At 42.7% G+C, this 18,303-nt stretch overlaps 1 protein-coding gene across 4 annotated transcripts in view; it reads right to left on the bottom strand.

Annotated features, from left to right (window-relative positions):
• Window positions 1-663: 663 nt before the first annotated feature.
• MYOF (myoferlin) overlaps window positions 664-18,303 on the bottom strand; it is a 129,824-nt gene continuing 112,184 nt past the window's right edge. For 2 of the 4 annotated variants that reach the window (XM_075000384.1, XM_075000385.1), the window contains 15 exons: window positions 15,031-15,129; window positions 13,824-13,949; window positions 12,172-12,327; window positions 11,948-12,039; window positions 10,854-11,024; window positions 10,095-10,243; window positions 9,686-9,825; window positions 8,881-8,969; window positions 8,680-8,775; window positions 6,731-6,872; window positions 6,228-6,327; window positions 4,562-4,755; window positions 2,949-3,058; window positions 1,828-1,975; window positions 664-1,271 (listed from right to left, as the gene is read on the bottom strand). In XM_075000384.1, coding sequence (XP_074856485.1) covers window positions 1,236-1,271; window positions 1,828-1,975; window positions 2,949-3,058; window positions 4,562-4,755; window positions 6,228-6,327; window positions 6,731-6,872; window positions 8,680-8,775; window positions 8,881-8,969; window positions 9,686-9,825; window positions 10,095-10,243; window positions 10,854-11,024; window positions 11,948-12,039; window positions 12,172-12,327; window positions 13,824-13,949; window positions 15,031-15,129 — 1,848 coding nt within the window. In that variant the 3' untranslated portion in view covers window positions 664-1,235. Of the gene's footprint in view, window positions 1,272-1,827; window positions 1,976-2,948; window positions 3,059-4,561; window positions 4,756-6,227; window positions 6,328-6,730; window positions 6,873-8,679; window positions 8,776-8,880; window positions 8,970-9,685; window positions 9,826-10,094; window positions 10,244-10,853; window positions 11,025-11,947; window positions 12,040-12,171; window positions 12,328-13,823; window positions 13,950-15,030; window positions 15,130-18,303 lie in introns of those variants that run through there. The other 2 variants (XM_075000386.1, XR_012646308.1) reach the window with 2 other exon arrangements.

Here is an 18,303-nt window from a genome sequence, read left to right as displayed (position 1 = left end):
GTCAGGAAGGCTGAGTTGTATTGTCATCAGTAGATCTGGAGGTGTGAACTCCAAGAGAGGGGAAGCTGCTTTTGTATTTAGCCAGCCATTCACAGGCTTTGTTTAATCCTGAGCTGAGGGTGTTGAATTTGCAGATAAATTGTAGCTCAGCAATCTGGTTATGGGTTCCAGGCTGAATGTTTTTTCATTTTTTTGGTGAAGGTAGAGCTGGAGTAGGATATTGAGAATTATGGCTTTTAGTTCAACTCAGAATGAACACCTGGGCTTGGGTCTGAGTTTCAAGCCATTTGGATGTGCCAGTTCAAGAGCAGCTTTTAGTCTAAAGAACAGTAATGAAAATCTGCATCGATAAGCTTATCAGGAAATGAATTTCAAGAATTGAAATGGACAGGAGTGACTCATACAGAAATGTTAAGTAGGAAAATTTGCTGGGCTTTTTTTTTTTACACTAACGAGTATAAAGGTATCTGTTACAGGAAGGATTATACCACTTAACAAAGATAACTAGATTGTAAACTCCTTATGACTTATGTCCTTCAGTGAGTTTGTACATGGCCCAGTGCACTGGTATTCAATAAAGTGTGCTAGTTCTGAGATTTCTCTCTTTTGTTGGTAAGGTACTTAACAATTTGTATAATGAAATTACTCGGTCACAAGGTAACAGTAATTTAGTATTGTTTTATTTCATTTCTCTTCTCATCATTTTAAACTACAGTGTTCTAAGAATGATTTTAATATAGTAATATTGCATATAGAAAATATACACAGTGTATATCGGTGTTCTAACAATGATTTTAATATCACAAAATACAATGGTAGAACATTATTGCACTTTTGGTTTGCTTGCATATAAAAATAAGTAGTGCTTGTTTGGATTTTTTTCTAAGTTAAGAGACAGTAGAAAATAATTCTCAAAATAGAGTGTCCATTGTAAAAAAAATAAGAGCCACTACAGAATTTTTTATGAAAAATCTAGTTTAAAAGCAAGGAAGACCAAATTTCACCACATACAGATGTTATCAAAGTCAATACATAAATGGAACATGACTTTTTACACTAGTCATGAACCTTTGAGTAACCTTGGTTAACTTCCTATCACTTATCTATTTCCTTGTTTAACATATGTGAGAAAAAGTTTAAAACCACAATGCAAGCCTTGCAGAATTTGGTCCACAAGCTGACTGATGTAAAACACACTTTATTGCCATTCAAAATGTAAAAATAAATTCTTTCCTTTAGAGCGGCTTCACAATCTTCATTGATAAATAATTCTAGAAAAAAGGAAGAAAGAATCAATAAGCAGAGGTAGAAAAAATATGCTAGTCACTTAAATGTATACATTATACAAAGCAAATATAGTAATAAAACCAGATCATAATAGGTTATAATTAATCTGGTGAAAAAACCGTTGTGGTAAATTATTTCATAGTTGTTCGATCTAGCTTATAATGTATTGTATTTCAAATGAAAGTCAAATAAAAAAACAGTCTCCAAAATATATACTTCTATCCACATTCCTGCAGCTATGCAATCTAAAAAACACTTTTAAGGCACTTCTTAATTGCCCGACTCTTTTGCTTAGAACCAGGTAAAATACTCTATCCATCAAGGCATACATTACAAATAACTGCCCAACAGGTTGAAAAGTATGAAAATTTAAAAGTTGTAGATGTAAGGGTCCAATCTTGTGCTCTTCACCAAAAAAAGAGTTAATAGTTATTCTTAGCAGAATAAAGATGCAGGACCAGGTCCTGCTTTTGACCTTAAATAAAGCCACAGTTATATCACAATTAAACAACAACACAGGACATTTTTAAAAATGCTTACCGGCAATGAATATAAGAGTATTGCCAAAAACAAGAGTACAATCAGTAGGATGATAATGCCTATGAAGAGCCATTTAAATCTGCGCCACACAATAAATTTCATTGTCTTGCATGGATTTGTGAACCAAAGGAAGGAAGTTTCTGGTCGGCTGCAGTTTGAAAGAAACAATATTCATCACGTTATACAGGGAGAGTTAAACATTTCACGATAAGAATACAATACAATTCAATTAGTAAATAACTATATGGAGTTGAAAAAGGTACAGTACAAAGACAGTTTCATTAAAATAGTACAACTATGCAGAAAACACTACATTTTTATTCTGATGCCATAGAAAAAATTATAAGATAGAAATTATACATGATGTTTCAGATGTCAGCTGTGTGTGTGGCTACGTCTACACATGCCCCAAACTTCGAAATGGCCACGCAAATGGCCATTTCGAAGTTTACTAATGAAGCGCTGAAATGCATATTCAGCGCTTCATTAGCATGCGGGCGGCAGCCGCACTTCGAAATTGACGCGGCTTGCCGCCGCACGTCTCGTCCAGATGGGGCTCTTTTTCGAAAGGATCCCACCTACTTCAAAGTCCCCTTATCCCCATGGGTACACGGCTTCAAATTGTATTCCCCCATGGGAATAAGGAGACTTCGAAATTGACGCGGCTTGCCGCCGCACGTCTCGTCCAGATGGGGCTCTTTTTCGAAAGGATCCCACCTACTTCAAAGTCCCCTTATCCCCATGGGTACACGGCTTCAAATTGTATTCCCCCATGGGAATAAGGAGACTTCGAAATTGACGCGGCTTGCTGCCGCGTGTCTCGTCCAGACGGGGCTCCTTTTCGAAAGGACCCCGCCTACTTCGAAGTGCGGCTGCCGCCTGCATGCTAATGAAGCGCTGAATATGCATTTCAGTGCTTCATTAGTAAACTTCGAAATGGCCATTTGCGTGGCCATTTCGAAGTTTGGGGCACATGTAGACACTGCCTGTGTGTGGCAAATTATAGCTGACATCTGAAGTATCTTTTGCCAAATGTGGCATAAACAATATTTTGTAGTTTGCAGGTGAGAATCGCAGACTTCTTCAAGGTAACTAAAAATAAACAAAAAAATGTATCTCACTTTGGTGGATCTAACTTGGGGTTCATGTTGGGTTCGTCTCTTCCTTTACCAGCCGGCCTTTCTTCAGCCTCTCTTTCATTGAGTACTTCCAGAGTCATCTCAATTTTACCCTTCAATAAATAAAGACATATGATATCAAAAATAAATATTTCACTTAAACATATGTAAAGGTTTGTATGTCTGTAAATCTCCTTGTACAGTAAACCTTTGAGTTACGTGGGGGTTATGTTCTTGAAACCCCCCACGTAACTCGAATTTTCATGCAAGTTGGCGGGGAGAGGGAACCAGGCTGTTACTTGGTTTCCAGCTCCCCTCCACTTGCAGGACTGGAAAACTGACCAGCCCACCAGGGTTGGTCAGTTTCCTGGCTGCTTCTCTCTGCCTTCCTCCAGTGGCAGGGCTGTCAGCTGCCAGGCTGAGGGGAAGACAGAGGGAAGGGGCCACAGAGCAGCTTTAAGTTGTGCTTAACATGCATTAAAGCGAGTATGTGCAACTTGAAGCCGTGTATTTCAAGGGTTCTGGAGAACTGTTACATTTTAATCAGCTACTTCATCCCACTACTACGGTTTATAAGTAAATCTCTAGGAAGCAGCAATTGGATGCATTTGAAAAAGTCCAGTACTTTATCATAATCAGTATTGGCCAGTGGTTAATCTACAGTCTTAAGGCCCGAGCCTACCAACACTTGCTCATAAGAGTAACCTTGTGAGTTTAGTTTTACTACTACACTGTAAAGCTGCTCATGTATGTAAACATGTCCAGGATTATGCCCTTAGCCACCTTTACACAGCTAAAAGGCAAAACAGTTACTGACCTTTAGAATTGTGTTGGCCTGATACTTTAGCAAATAGTATGGCTTCAGTAACTACACATTATATTTGCAATGTAACAAAAACCTTTGGATTCAAGCTTTCCCCCTTACTGCACTCCACACGTGCAAAGAAGCCAACTACTCCTAGTGAGATATAGTGCACTAAACTCATCCCCAGAATAACTCAAATGGCTTTAATGGGGATATAACCAGAATGATTTTAGCGTAACATTTTCTGAACTCTACTAGAGATTTAAAAGTACTTTAGTATTAACTACTAAAATGATTACAAGTACTTTAAGAGGAAATAACTTCCCGGCCAAACAAGTCTTCCAAACCCTCTGTCTGCTAATACTCCCAATGGTCAATTGGTTCATCTGTCTATAAGTTTGAAAACATAATGGATGCATCTACACTAGGAACTAACTTTGAAGTTAGGCACTACACTACATCGAAGTAGCCAGCAGAGAGTCTACATACATTTCCCTTACTTCAAAGTTAACTTAGAAGTAGGGAGCCCAACTTTGAAGTCCTTACTCCATTCCCTGGAATGGAGTAGTGCCCTACATTTTAGTTTAATTTTGAAGTAGGGTATGTGTAGACGCTCAACTTCGAAGTTGCACTTTGAAGTAAGCAACTTAGAAGTTATTTTTATAGTGTAGACACAGCCAGTGATCACTAAAGTTATTCATATCTCTTCAAAGCAGCTCAGCTGAAGGGGAGTGCTGATACAATTAAAGAAACAGAAGGGCTGGCAGTAAGCATAGCAAGTAAGGTACTTTATGCAAGGAAATAATCTTACAGCCAAAACACGTGAGCCATCCTTGTTTGTGTAACACGGCCACCATCCCTTCATGGACTTCTGTTCAAAGAGTGAGACAGTCTTGGGAGCCTTGGGAGGGTTGTTTGCCTTGTGTTCTGGAATCATGTCTAGACTGCACTTTTCAGGAACTTTTGCTGGAATAACTGTGTTGTATAAATCAAGTTCAACAACACCTACCACAGAAAATGTAAGAGAAACACAGAAGTTCAAGTCAAATCCTCCTTGAGCCATACATGAAATGAGTCATCTAGTTCAGTCTAGCTGCTTGTGATTGTATGTTCTGTACAGCTAAAACAACAATAAACATTAATTTACCCTTACAATAAGCCAAGAAATAGAATAGCAAGATGCTGCTGGCCAGGACAAAAGTGCATTGGTCCCGGTGCATGTCTGGGAAGTGAGAGCCCTGTGAAGACCCTACCACATACTGTTAGTCATAAGCTGGTGCAGTCAGTAAAACTCACTGAGCAAAATTAAAGAAAAAATACACTAGACAAAATATTGTACACACACCTCTGATATTTATTTAATGGCATATTTTGATTGCTTTAGAAGTTATAAAGCCACCTTTATAACTTGTGCTTTCAGCTCCTTGTAGCTGTTTGCACCACGGCATAAATGTAGCGCATGCTGAGGGCTACACTAATGAACTGCAGGCGGTCAACCCTGCACAGCATAGCAGCAGAATTGGAGTCTGAGCTTTAAATGCCTTTTCATAACACCTCCAGATCTGTATTGTGTGCAATCTAGGATTTGTCCTCAAGGTTCCACTTGGGTTCAAGCAGCAAAATTCAGATTAGAAATCAAATATCTCTGAATATGGGATAGTGGCTTTGTGATAAAGAAGTCCTGGTACATTGTGCACTGGCAAAAAGAGTCCAGTTCCTCCTCAGGACGTTAAATGGTTAGGAAATGCTGACATTACTCAGCAGGAAATGAGATGCAGGATTCTGAAGAACGCAGTCTTATTTACATCACCTCTCCTGAACGAACAATCAAACTATGAAAAGGACCATGGGTAGCAGATAATGTAGGCAAGGGAAGACGCTGCCTACACCCTCCAGCCACCCAGAAGGCCTGGCACGGCAGCCCAGCTCTCTGGCTGCCTGGTGCTCTGACTGGCTAGGAAGTGTGGGGCCATGCCAGCCACTGGTTGCGGGGGACAGTATGAGGCCTGGGGATGTTCAGGATTGAGGGTTGCCTACATGGGATGGAGGTTGTGGAAGGGGTGGGGCTGCAGCTTGCCTTCCCCAGCTGGGCCTTCACCCAGGTAAAGGGTGGTATTTTGAAAAAGGTCCTCCACCCTGCCTCCATCTGCATGCGTGCAACTTTTCAAGCACAAATGATCCACAGAGGAAGATTTTTCATGTTACCTTTTGTCTTCACAATACAATATCAGATGAGTGGAAAAACTGCTGAGCTCAATTTGCCTGCAGAATCTTTGTGTCAAAATTCCACCATTTGGGATCCCAAAGGATGGTATATTGTATGCACAAGGAGTAATAAGATACAAAATTATGTATGAACAAAAGGACACTTGGTAGAGCTCCATATGAAAATTTGGTACTTCTGCTGTAACTTGCAAATACTCATTTGTGATCCCTCTCTTTACAATGATGATAATTTTTAGCTGTGAAAGTCATACCCAAGTAGTCATCCAAGGAGAACTTGTCGTTATCCCATATCTGAATGATCACTTTGGGTGGGATTCTGAATTCTGTTTTGTCAAGACTCCAAAAATGCTCCTAAGAGTAAAATAATTTCTGTTAACAACATCTTTAAATGTGTTATGCACTGAAAATGCAAAATAGCTTTCTGATCTTACCATGAAATTTCATACATGTGCATTTCACAACCCAATCCTGCCCTGCTTGCTAGCAGAAAGCTCCCACTGGGCTGGGAGCTGCAGCTCTGTAACTAAGGACTGATTTGTACCCAGTGAGCTCAATTGTAGTTTGCTTGAGTAAGGTGCATAGGCTAGGTCCCTCATTGAGCAAAATCAACTTACAGGGCTCAATTTTGCCCTCAGCTGTGGGCATCCAATTCTTTAATGGACAAATACAATTGAAGGCAGAAGTTAGCTCAACATGCTTTACTGCAGACTAATGAGTACACGAATTCTTTATATTGAACTCAAGAGAAACTCACCTTTTTGGAAACTAGACAGAGTTGTTCAGCTGGAAGGTATTCAAAAGGGAAAACAAATCTCCAGTTAAAATTCCCTTCACCATCCAGTGACCTATAGTGCACATCTGTTTTCTGCTTATTTTCTTCATTGCCAGGCATCCAGCTGAAAGTGAAGTGCAGATGTACTTAGCAGTAAGCAGCTAACCTCATTAGTGCTTGTTTATGTTGCAACATCTTGCAGTGATTACAAACATAAAGCATGGGATTTGTAGGTAAAACACTGGAGAGTGGTATTCAGAGTTTTGGCCCTTTAAGTCTGGTTCCATTCCAGCAATATAAACAAGAATGTAAGTTACCCTTGATTAAACCATTTCTCAAGCTATCCAATATCCTCACAAAACAAAAAAAGCAGTCATGTAGCACCTTTAAGACTAACAATATTATTTATTAGGTGATAAGCTTTTGTGGGACAGACCCACCTCTTCAGATCTGGAGAATACTGATAACTGATCACTGAGAGAAAGAAATGAAAGAAAAAAACCCAAACAAACCAGCTAGATAAGGTGGAAGGATGGTAGTTGGGGGTGGGGGAAAAGAGGAAAGGGAGGAGAAAGAAACACTGCAAGTGTCTCTTAAGTGGGATGGCTGCAGTCATTGCAAATATCAAAGGTGGGGAAATTGTCCTTGTAATATGAAAGATGATGTGTTTGAGTTCAAGGTGATAGGTATCAAACTTTGGTAATCACACACATCACACGATCTATCATTTATAGTCAAGCCTTAAGATACAACCACATCTCTCCAATCCTACTGACGGAGATCAAACCTTCAAGATCTCTACCAGGCATTCATAAATCTTAAATCTTTCTATCTTTTGCTTTAAATTCTCTTCCTCTCAGTTATCAGTTATGAATTCTCCAGATCTGAAGATGTGGGCTTGTCCCATGAAAGCTCATCACCTAATAAATAATATTGATAGTCTTTAAGGTGCTACAGGACTGCTTTTTTTGTTTGGTGAAGATACAGACTAACACAGCTACTTCTCTGAGACTATCCAATATCCTGTTAGTACTTAGTAGTAGCTGTGGAGCATGAGTCTGTGTATCCCTAATGTTCTTTTTTTTTTTCCCCTATCAAATGTATTTGTTTTCATAGCTATGTAAATGCCTCCCACCAAGCTGTTAATTATACACTATGTCTATACAGCAGCTGGAAGGTGCAATTCCCAGCCAAGGTAGAGGTACTAGCCCTACCTCTACTTGAGATAATGCCTAAGACAAGACTGAAGTGCCACAATCACATTGCTAGCCACCCAAGTATGTCCCCGGGGTTGGGTGGGATTATATGCTGACAGCTAGCCTGAGCTGCTACTCATGTCACCAAGGCTACGCTGCGAATTTAAGCAAACTAACCCAAGTGGAATTAGTCCATATATAGACACATGATCTGGGAATCAGACCTCCCAGCTGCTGTGGAGGCCTGCAGGAGATTTTGTGGCAGGTTAATTACTACAGCTACTCAGGAATTTTTTGTTGGAAAATGCGGATTTGTCTAAGTCAAAACTTAGCACAGAAATAAATTGTGATGAAACTTTCTCAAGGTCAGGATGGAATTTTGAGAAAGACTCGCCCACCTCAGTGCCCTTTCCTCCACTGGCTGGCATTCAAGGAAACACCCAGTAGGCAGGATTGTTCAGTGTTAAGATACAGGCACCAAGTTAAAGAATTTACAGTTTTAATACTTTCCCATTTGTAGACCTCTTTTCAAGCAGGATCAACCTCCAGTTGATGTCATGGATGGTTATTTAGTTAGACTTTATTTCAAAACACTGAGGTTACACTTAGACCACGACAGCACTGGACTTTTTGTGTGATTATTTATTTGTGGATTTCAGAGATGCTTGACATAAGACTTGGACATTGTAAAGATTTCATTAAATGCCCTCACATGAGCAGGGAGGGCGCCCTTACCCTTTCACATAGATGTCACTCATTTCTTCCCCTGTGATACTTTTTTCATCCAGAATGACATCCTTTGTGTTCCAGATAATCACCCGCATGATGTACCTGTGAGAGAAGATGATGGGGGCGGGGGGGAAGGTGGAGAGAGTGAATCAATCAACTTGGTACACCCACGTGTGTCCAGTGAACAATCAACGCATGGCTACTCACTTCTTGGCTTTGCGGGGATTGATATTGAAGGGAGGGCCAGGAGGTCCCAAGCTTTTGGGGAAAATATCCACCCACATCTGAAGCTTTCCCTGCATTGAAGAAAGCAAGTAAGGGATTTTTGGTTATGTGTTTGAAAAACATGCAGGTGTGAAAATTATGATTGAACCTATGGGTTTACATTAGGCTGTGCAGAGCCTCCTGCACATTCTACCCTGAATGAAACTGGCACAGACATTTGGGATAGAATCTTGGCTCCACTGAATTCAGTGGCAAAATTCCCGCTGACTTAAATGGGGCCAGGATTTCACCCTTGATATACTCAAAGAACATGTTGTTAGTCTTAACACACTGTAATTCACATCTCTCAAGCTTTTTCTCAGTCTAAATAGTTTACTATGGAGGAAATGTTGTAAATGTTCCTGGCTGGTACAAACTTCCCTCCTTTCACTCCTACCCAATGAAACTTGTGTACCGAGCCTTTTGAAACTGCCTTCTCTGAAGGCTTTGCAAACCATCCCCTTAGCTGCTTTCTTGTCTCATAGTTAGTTACTTGACTGGGTCGTGGATAAACTGGTTGTCACCATGATGAACTCTACTGGTGAGATAAAGAGATTTTTGAGTTGTGGTTATGCAGTCTGGTACCAGCAGTTCAAGGGTGAGAGCCCCTATAGTTGCAAGTTTATCAGCTCAGCAGACTACTCTTCTCCCCTCATCCACCACAATCACAGGAATGCCATGTGCTGTGAAATTAGGCATACAAGTGTTCTGCATTGCAGGAATCAAACTTGAAACCATTTTTTAGTACTTGTGAGATGTTGGGCTGGAAGGTGCTGTATAAGGTCCTTGTCTCCACATGTTCAGGGACCAAGCCCTGGGTTCTGAGGATATGAAGGGCTAGCCGCTCTTCACCTGGTCCAAGGTGCTGGTGCAATTTTTTGTTAGCCTCTGAAATACAAAATAAAAACTAAAATAGAGCTGAGCTCCTGACCCAGAATTTGCATGTAGGAATTGGCTGTATTCATACTTTTAAAAAAAAATCAAACTGCAACCATTCGTGTATTTACCTGGCCATACAGAGAGAGAAGGCACATGTTAGTGCAAAATGTACTTGATTTTTAATCTAATTCTTCACATTGTTATAACTTAAAGCTTCACTTTTCTATAAATCTGTGAATTCAAAAAGATAAACATGCAACAAATAGCAATGAGCTCACCACATTCCTCTAAGGTGTAGTCTCGTCCTCCATAGTTGATCCTGCTTCCATTTTCTGAGAGGATAGGAGGAGAGTAGCCTTTAAACTTGGCTACATTTTGCAACAACTGTGTTGGTTTCAGTTGATCCCGCCAGGTATTTATACCTGAACTTTTAAGAAATAGAGCAGATTGTGGAATTAGAACACTACATGCTGTTTCCCCCCTAAAAATTAAATATGTGATAGCTACATACTTGGTGGGTGAATTTTACCAGGCCTACATTTTGCCACTTCACTTTGATATATTACAGAGAGGGTTTTGTAAAGATCAAATTCCGTTCAAGGTCAGTTAAAGTCATTCAGTAAGTGTGTTAAATTTTAAGCTTCATCTTTGTTTATTGGGAAAGGAGAAATCATTGCAGCAAATTCATCTTATTGCAACTCATGTTTTTATATTTAATGCTCTGTGCTTGTCAGATAAGTCAACTACCTATTCTCGTTCTGCAAATAATACTTATTACTACTAACAAAAAGGCCATGTCTGGAGAAGAAACTACCTAAGAATGTGTGGAATCACAGTTTTTGTAAACTCTTTCTAGCATATTGCAGTTTATGTTTAGAATGTAGCTGATTCTGTAGGTAGACCCAAACAGGTAACAGAGAGGCATAGCACTTTCTATTAAAACCAAACAATGGTGAAGAAAGCCTGAATTTTTTCAATGACTGGGAAATCTTAATATACTGGCACAATGTCTGAACAGATGAAAAAGCATGACTTACATGCAATATTGCTGTGGTAAACCACAGTGAGCTCCAAAGCGAGAAAGGAACCTGTTCTCAAGATCAATGATGGTTTCGCCAACTTTTTCATCACGAGTCAGCATATCATAATCATAGACTGAAATTTTCAGATCCTTCTCTTGAGGCAAGAAGCAGCTGAGTTCATACATTCTAAATGTACAAGGTCCAGTTAACATTAATGGTCACGACAGTTTAGTTCTGAGAAACAGCCATTTAAAGAAAAACTCTTGGTGGTGATAGACCTAAAATTAGAGTACCACTGCCACTTTGCTTTGTGCCTACATACATTAATAAATCTGTATCTGTTCATGTGCATATTGTGGCTTTAAGAATCCTAGCCCTGCCTCCTGCAGATTCTATAGAAGCAATATAATCAGAGGCAGCCAAAATTGGGACTTAGACAAGAGTTATCAATAGTTTAGGGAATGCTCTTTCAGAGACACTTGTCTGGTGCCTGATCGCTACTTTGCACAATTCATGGTTATTAATCCAGAAACTGTAAGAGTACAAAAACTTTGAGTTTCCTCTTTGCAGAACTTCAACTAATTTGGGGCTCCTGTGCAGTAGAAATATCATAACACCTGAGATATGCACACTTATACAGATCCCACTGTGTCTCCATTGCACATACTTACTAGCAACTTCCAGAATGTTACAAAGAAAACTCACAAGCAATACAGATGTCTATTAGCAATTCACAATATATAGGTAGCAGCTCTTTATATGTATAGCAAAAACATTTATACCATCTTAAACCAATGGCTTGTTTAGACTTTGGGTGCTTAAAGTTAAGCTCCTAAATCCATACAGGCACTGAGAAAATGCAGGTTCTACTGACTTCAAAGGAAGAGCCGGGAGATCTGCATATTCCAGGAGATGCTTAGAATTTTACAGAATTGGGCACAAGTAAATAGCCTACAGATATGAGTAACATATAAGGGAGTTTAGAAAATACATAAAATAAGATGAATGTGGTATAATACTGAAGCTATGATGGCAACGTGATGATCTGTTCATAGACAGATGTTGTAAAATCATTTGAGAAAACACTGATATGTTAGAAAATGAGTTACCTGCCAAAATCTGGATTGATGGTATTGGGAACATAATGATCTCTGTCTTCAATTACTTTTTTGTTTAGTGTTATTTTTATATAAGGGTCACACTGTTTGGAAACAAGATGGGAAATAATAATGTTGGATTTTTTTTTCTTTTAGTTTGCCAATTTGGCATGGCATCACTAAGTTCTTAAGCATCAAAGTTAGCGCCTAAACCTCATAAAAGCAAAGTGTCTCACCAGCCCATTGTTATCCTGGGGTTGGAGATTTAAGGCTCTAATGATATAAATTCGCACAATGCACTCCTGAGGTCCACTGTCTGGTAACTCACGGAATTGACGAGGAGGAGCTGGTACAGTGGGGTCATCAGATAATGGATAGATTCTAAAGGAGCCCTAGAAAGAATATGCATCAGAGAATCATACAAGTTAGAGGTAGAGGAGACCATTTGTGAGGTTTATTTTGTCCGTCTCCTGCCTTGGTGAGAGACTGCGGTGCACATGCGCAGAAAAATTTGATCCTGATCTTGCCTGTTGAAGTCAATAAGGCTAAGTCTACACTAGGGAAATAAGTCAATTTCAGATATGCAGTTCTAGCTACGGCATTTGCGTAGCTACAATCAACATACAGAAAATGACTTATTTCCCTAGCGAAGACCTAGACTCTATACTCTCCTGTCAACCTCCCTTACTCCATGCAATAGTATGAAGTATAGGAGTTTAACCCTGACCCCAAAGAGACTCATTTTTGCCATGTCTTCACCAGACATGCAAAGTCAAACTCTGGCTGGGTCAGTCTTTCATTTAGTGTAGACAAGCCCTAATTGTCTTTGCATTGACTTCAGTGGGCTTTGGATCAAGCTCATAACACTGGGTACAATCCTCAGCTGGCTTAAATCTGTTCTTTTCATTTCACTGGAGCTATGTCAGTTTGCTCCAGTTAACGATATGGCCCAGTGTTTTTGTGTACTTCACCATGCCAAAGATGTCTCTGCAGTTTTCTGTCTGTGTACAAATAACATTGAAAATATTTTCACCTTTAAAATTGTAAATGAAGTCACAAAAAGAGAGCAGAATGGAGTTCATAAGCTGTCTTAGATTCAATTCCATAAGCACACCTGACTGAGAAACATGGGTGAAATCCTAGCCCATCTGGAAGTCAACAGAAGTACTGCTATTAACTTCAATGGAGCCAATTTCAATGTATGTCCTTTCATTATCTTAAAATTGGCACTGAATATCATGTCCTCTGCTGATGTAAACTGGCCTTCCTCCACTGAACTCCAGCTGAGCTAAACTTACTCATAGTAGTTGACCTGTCCTGTTTTCTTCAACTATATAATAATGTAAAATATATTTTCAACAGATACAGCCAAATTGTATTTTTTTTGTGGGTGTGGGAGAAGGGAGTTGATTTTTGATATGTTTAAGTTGATTTTATATTTTAAACCAATTATTTCAAGATCACTAGCAGTCACCTCTGAAAAATAACATACTTCTCAACATATGTGTTTGGATTTGTCTCTGAATTAAAATGCAGGTATACCTGTAAGGGGGAGAGAGATGCTATATTGTTCTCTCACTGTGCCACTGAAAACAAAGGGCCTGATCCTGAGAGATTCTACACCTGCAGTTCCCTTTCAGGCAAACATCCCTACTTAGCAAAGCACCTACACATGTGGGTAAGACCCAAGCAAGTCAGTGGGATTTCAGCACATTCAGAGTGCTTAACTGAACAAGAACGGATTCAAGTATATGCTTAAGTGGTTTGCTGAATCCAAGCTTGAGTAGGGGAGGTGAGTGGAATGCACCTCTCAGAATCAAACAATGTGTCTGGCACAGGAGTAATCTCTATGTGCGTGCCATCTATAGGTCTATATTTATTTATTTACCTTAAATTCTCCTACCACTGAAGGGTCATCAGTGTCCTCCGATTTGCCTCTGTATAGTTTAAATGTATCACAGAAGTCTGTCAAGTGTTTAAATTCAGGTATGTTCTCCAGTTCACAGTCGTACTCCTAAAGTAAAATTAATGTGACATTCAAAAATGTAATACGTATGCCAGATCCATTAAAAAGGTGGCATCATTTTAGCACGGCTAAGCTGTACACCATTTAGGAGATGTTAGGGCTCCAAAGCAGCCAGCATTATTTGCACTCTTGCTTCTCTACAGAGGGAAAATGGCAGAATCTTTTTGGAAATTGTGAGTTGTTTGTACTGCCAATCCCCATTTGTGTCTTTATCAAAAATGATTTTTTCCACAATGTCAGCCTCACTTTCATCTATACATTCATGGGAGGCATACAATTGGGAGTGGGTTTTGAAAGGATATTTCTGGTTCCAATTTATACCGATGTATGCAGAAATATATTAAACATACACAATTGCATACTCCATCTTTTCAATGTGCAGCTGACCTTTTATCCCAGACAAATCAATGGTAAAACTCCTGTTGAGATCAGCGGTGTAAAATCAAGCTCTTTAATATCTGTATCTAGCCAATGGAAAAAAAAAAAACAAACGCAAGACCTTTCCGGAACACCTTTCACTCCTTTTTCCTGTGCCTCCTCAGATGCCCTGCAGCATAAATAGTGGCACACTGGATATTACAACTGTCATTACGAATATTAAAGTCAGAAGGCTATTAAGGGTGTTACCTTAGTATTGGCTTCCATGTTGCACGCCTAAAATAATTACAGGTGGTTATGTACCTGCGTGTGTTTGTGGTTGCATCTGATAATGAGATACTTCACTAGTTTTGAACCTATGTATCAGGTAGGCAGACATCTAGATGCCTTTTTTTTTTGGATGGGAAATTGACTCCATTCCATTTAGGACTGTGCAAAAATACCAGTCTCACTGTTTTGAGTTGTGTTATGCACAATATGATACTTTGTAGAGCAGTTAGATGTACCCTGCGATGAGCAAACTCTAAAATCCCAAATTGCCATGGATTGGATTGCTCACAATTATGGCCGTCTGAAAAGACAAGTTTTAATCATTGGTTTTGGAGACTAACAATCACATATGATTATGTCAAACAGGGAGAAGGTTGTTGACCTACAAAAACATGTCCCTTTACTTTATCTTACATAGTACCTTTAAAGTATCATATCCTTTTTGAATGTACTGTCCACATTTTTCATGCTCTCCTGTTGAGGCATAAAATTTGCTCCACCAATCAACAATTTCTTCTTCCTTAAAAAAAGAACAATCCCTGTTAGTGGTAGACAAGAATGAACTTTATAGCATGCACTTCAGCCTCTATCATCTATGAAATGGATGGAATGTCTAATTAAAATTATAATAAAACCTATTAACATGACTCACGGGCTACGTCTACATTACTGAGATCTATCAACAGAAATTACAGTCAGAAGGGATTTCCTGACAAAACTTCTGTCAACAGAACATGTCTGCACATAAAAGCAGATAGAAAAAGTGATCTGCTCTGTTGACAGAAAGTGGCCACATGCTCTGGCCACTTTGTCAACAAAACCACAGAAGACAGGGTTACATGGATGCCAAGCCTTTCTGGGACCGCTGGCCAGGCTTGCCTTAAAGGCTTGCCCCCGTCTCCCAACCCACGTTGCCTGTCCATGCTGAGGTTTGCCTACCTCCTCAAGGGATGGCAAAGCTGTTGCAGGGATCCCTAGACATCTGTGAGAGACCCAGGTCTTTCCTGACCACAAGCATGTCAGAGAAATCCCTGGGCTCACCCTGGACTGATGAACAGCTGCTGCAAGGTGTGGCCAGTGATCATGCTGGCCGTCTTCTACCACATCCGGGGAGGGGAGAGCCTGCCAGCTCATTCATGGTACCCCAGTGCCCTGCCAGCCCTCACGTGCTCAAGTCAGTCTGGAGCAACCAGCAGTGGCTCCAGACTGGGATGACCAGCAGTGGCTCCAGAATTTCTGGATATACAAGGAGACCTTCATGGAGCTCTGCACCTGGCTCACCTCACCCTCTGACGACAGTCCTGCCCCGCCCCCCCCCGCCCTCAAAAAGTGTGTCACCGTTGCCCTATGGAAGCTGGCCATCCCCAACAGCTACTGTGCCATGGGCAACCACTTTGGTGTCAGGAGGTCCACCCTTGGGGCCAGCCTCATGCAGATAAGGCACTCTCAGGCTGCAGGCCCAGCAACTGGGGTGGGGGATGGGTTGGGGGAAGTCCTGTCCCTGGGGGACTATGCCACCCCACCCCCACACAGTCCTGCTGATTGTGGTGGGGGCGGGGAGTCGGTCCCAGGACGGGCTCCCAGAGAGCTTGGTGGGGAAGGGAGAGAGGATGGGAGGGAGCTGGGGAGCCCGCCAGGGCCCAGGGGGCACTCTGTCCCCTGGCCTCTCACGTGCATGTCTGGTCTCCCTTCACAGGTAGCGTGGGTCATTAACACACTCCTCCAGAGGCTCGTGTGCATCACCGACCTGGATGCTATCCTGGCCAGTTCAATGCCCTCGGCTTGCCCAGTTGTTTCAGGATGATCGATGGGACCCAAATCCCCATCTGGGCCCTGGACCAGATCAATCGGAAGGGCTAATGCTCTGTTGTGCTGCAGGCTCTGGTGGACCACCATGGACGTTTCCTGGACATCTATGTTGGATGGTCGGGGCGGATCCACAACATCATGGTGTTCTGCGACTCCAGCCTGTGCTGGAGGATGGCGGCGGGCACCTATCATGCCAGCACCTCTGCCCTCCTCTCCCAGGCTTCCCCCACCCTGCCCATACCTCCACATGCTCCCAGCCCCATCCCATCTCCGATGGGGACCCCCCCGAACCTGTGGGGGAGAGGATCCTGTGGCCCGTGTCACTGGGGGTCCCACTCCCTCGTGGGCTTGTTGCCATCCACCCCCTCCATGGACGAATGCCCCCCACCCCACCTACAATGTACGTATGTGAATAGTTTGTTATCTAAGAAGGGTTTATTTCAGTTACATTAATCTACAGTTTAGTAACCGTTCTGTTTTCACCACGCCCCATCCCTCTTTATTGAAGAGGGGCTGGGGGGCTGAGGAGGAAAGGCAGGGGTGTTAGTGGGGATGGGGTAGTCTTGGAGACCCAAGGCCCTTGTGGGAGGTGCCTCAGGGAGGGTCATTGGGGGCCTCACACGAAGCTTTCCCATAGGGCTTCCTGGATGTGCAACCCATCCCTGTGCATTTAGCGGACCAGAGCGGTGCTTGGTTGCTTGTAGGTACCTCCGCCATCGGCTCCACCCCAGGTGAAAGGCCTCCACAAGATTGCAGAGGGTGCAGCAGGCAGCCACAATGTGGGGGGTCATTCTGCTCCCCCACATCCAGCCATAGCAGGAGGCAACAGAGCCTTGCCTGAAGGCGCCTTCAACCTGTTAGCATGCTCAGTTGAAGTGGATGTTGAACTGTTCCTGGGTGGATTCCAGGTGACTGGTGTAGGGTCTCATGAGCACCGCATGGGGTGGGAAGGGGGCTGTGGAGGGATGCAAGCACGGACACCAGGGCTGCCCGGATGGCAAGGAGGCAGTCAATCCTGGCCAACCACTGGTCTGAGGCCCATGCCCACTCCCATCACCACTCCTGGTCCTCCTGTAGCCGTTGCTTCAAAATGTCATTTTGCCACTGGAGGGCAACTGTGTACTGCATCGTCAGCATGGTGCCTCTGGCCGTGGCCCGTCATGCTGGTAGTGGGGCGCTGTCCATGTGGGGTGCAGCTCCCAGGCTGGCCAGCTCCAGGAGCAGCATGGGGCTGGCCTGGCCCTCAGATGGTGCAGCTGTAAGGAGAGAGGTGGAGATGGGGAGTCTTTCCTGCAGCACAGCCCTCAAGACCCCACCTCCCAGTCCCTACAAGCAGCAGCCCCCACCCCCAGAGAGCTGTCGCAAGAGCATGTGCCTGGTGACTCACGGACCAGGCTGATGGCTACACCCCCTGCCCAGTGGGGTTGCAACCCAGGAGAGGGAGTAGCCGCAGAGGGGTTCCCGCAACTGTGGTGGGCAAGCAGGCACTTGTGCCCCCACCACATGCATGCAAGCCCATGGCATTGTCCATGGGGGCAGGGGCAGCCTGTCACTGTAGGCATGCCCTGCGAGTCAAGAGCTGAACCCCTCAGTGGTGTGTCTGGGGTCAGGTTGTCGTCTGTGTGACTAGCCTGCTCCCAGCCATGCAGGGGTAAGGCCCGCCCCTCCAGGGCCCTAGGGCTCTTGCCGTGGTGCTGGCAGCGGGCTGGTGCCTGTGCCCAGGGGCTGCCTGCTGGGTGCTGGTGGGATGCGCTGCTGTGCACAGAGGTGCTCATGCTGGGTCCACAGCATGGTAGGGGAAGAGACAGCTCAGTGGTTTGAGCACTGGCCTGCTACACCCTGGGTTGTGAGCTCAATGTTTGAGGGGGCCAGTTAGGAATCTGGG

Source organism: Carettochelys insculpta, chromosome 7 (assembly GCF_033958435.1).
Source record: "Carettochelys insculpta isolate YL-2023 chromosome 7, ASM3395843v1, whole genome shotgun sequence".
NCBI classification, from domain to species: Eukaryota; Metazoa; Chordata; order Testudines; family Carettochelyidae; genus Carettochelys; species Carettochelys insculpta.
This window is presented reverse-complemented; position numbering and strand designations above follow the sequence as displayed.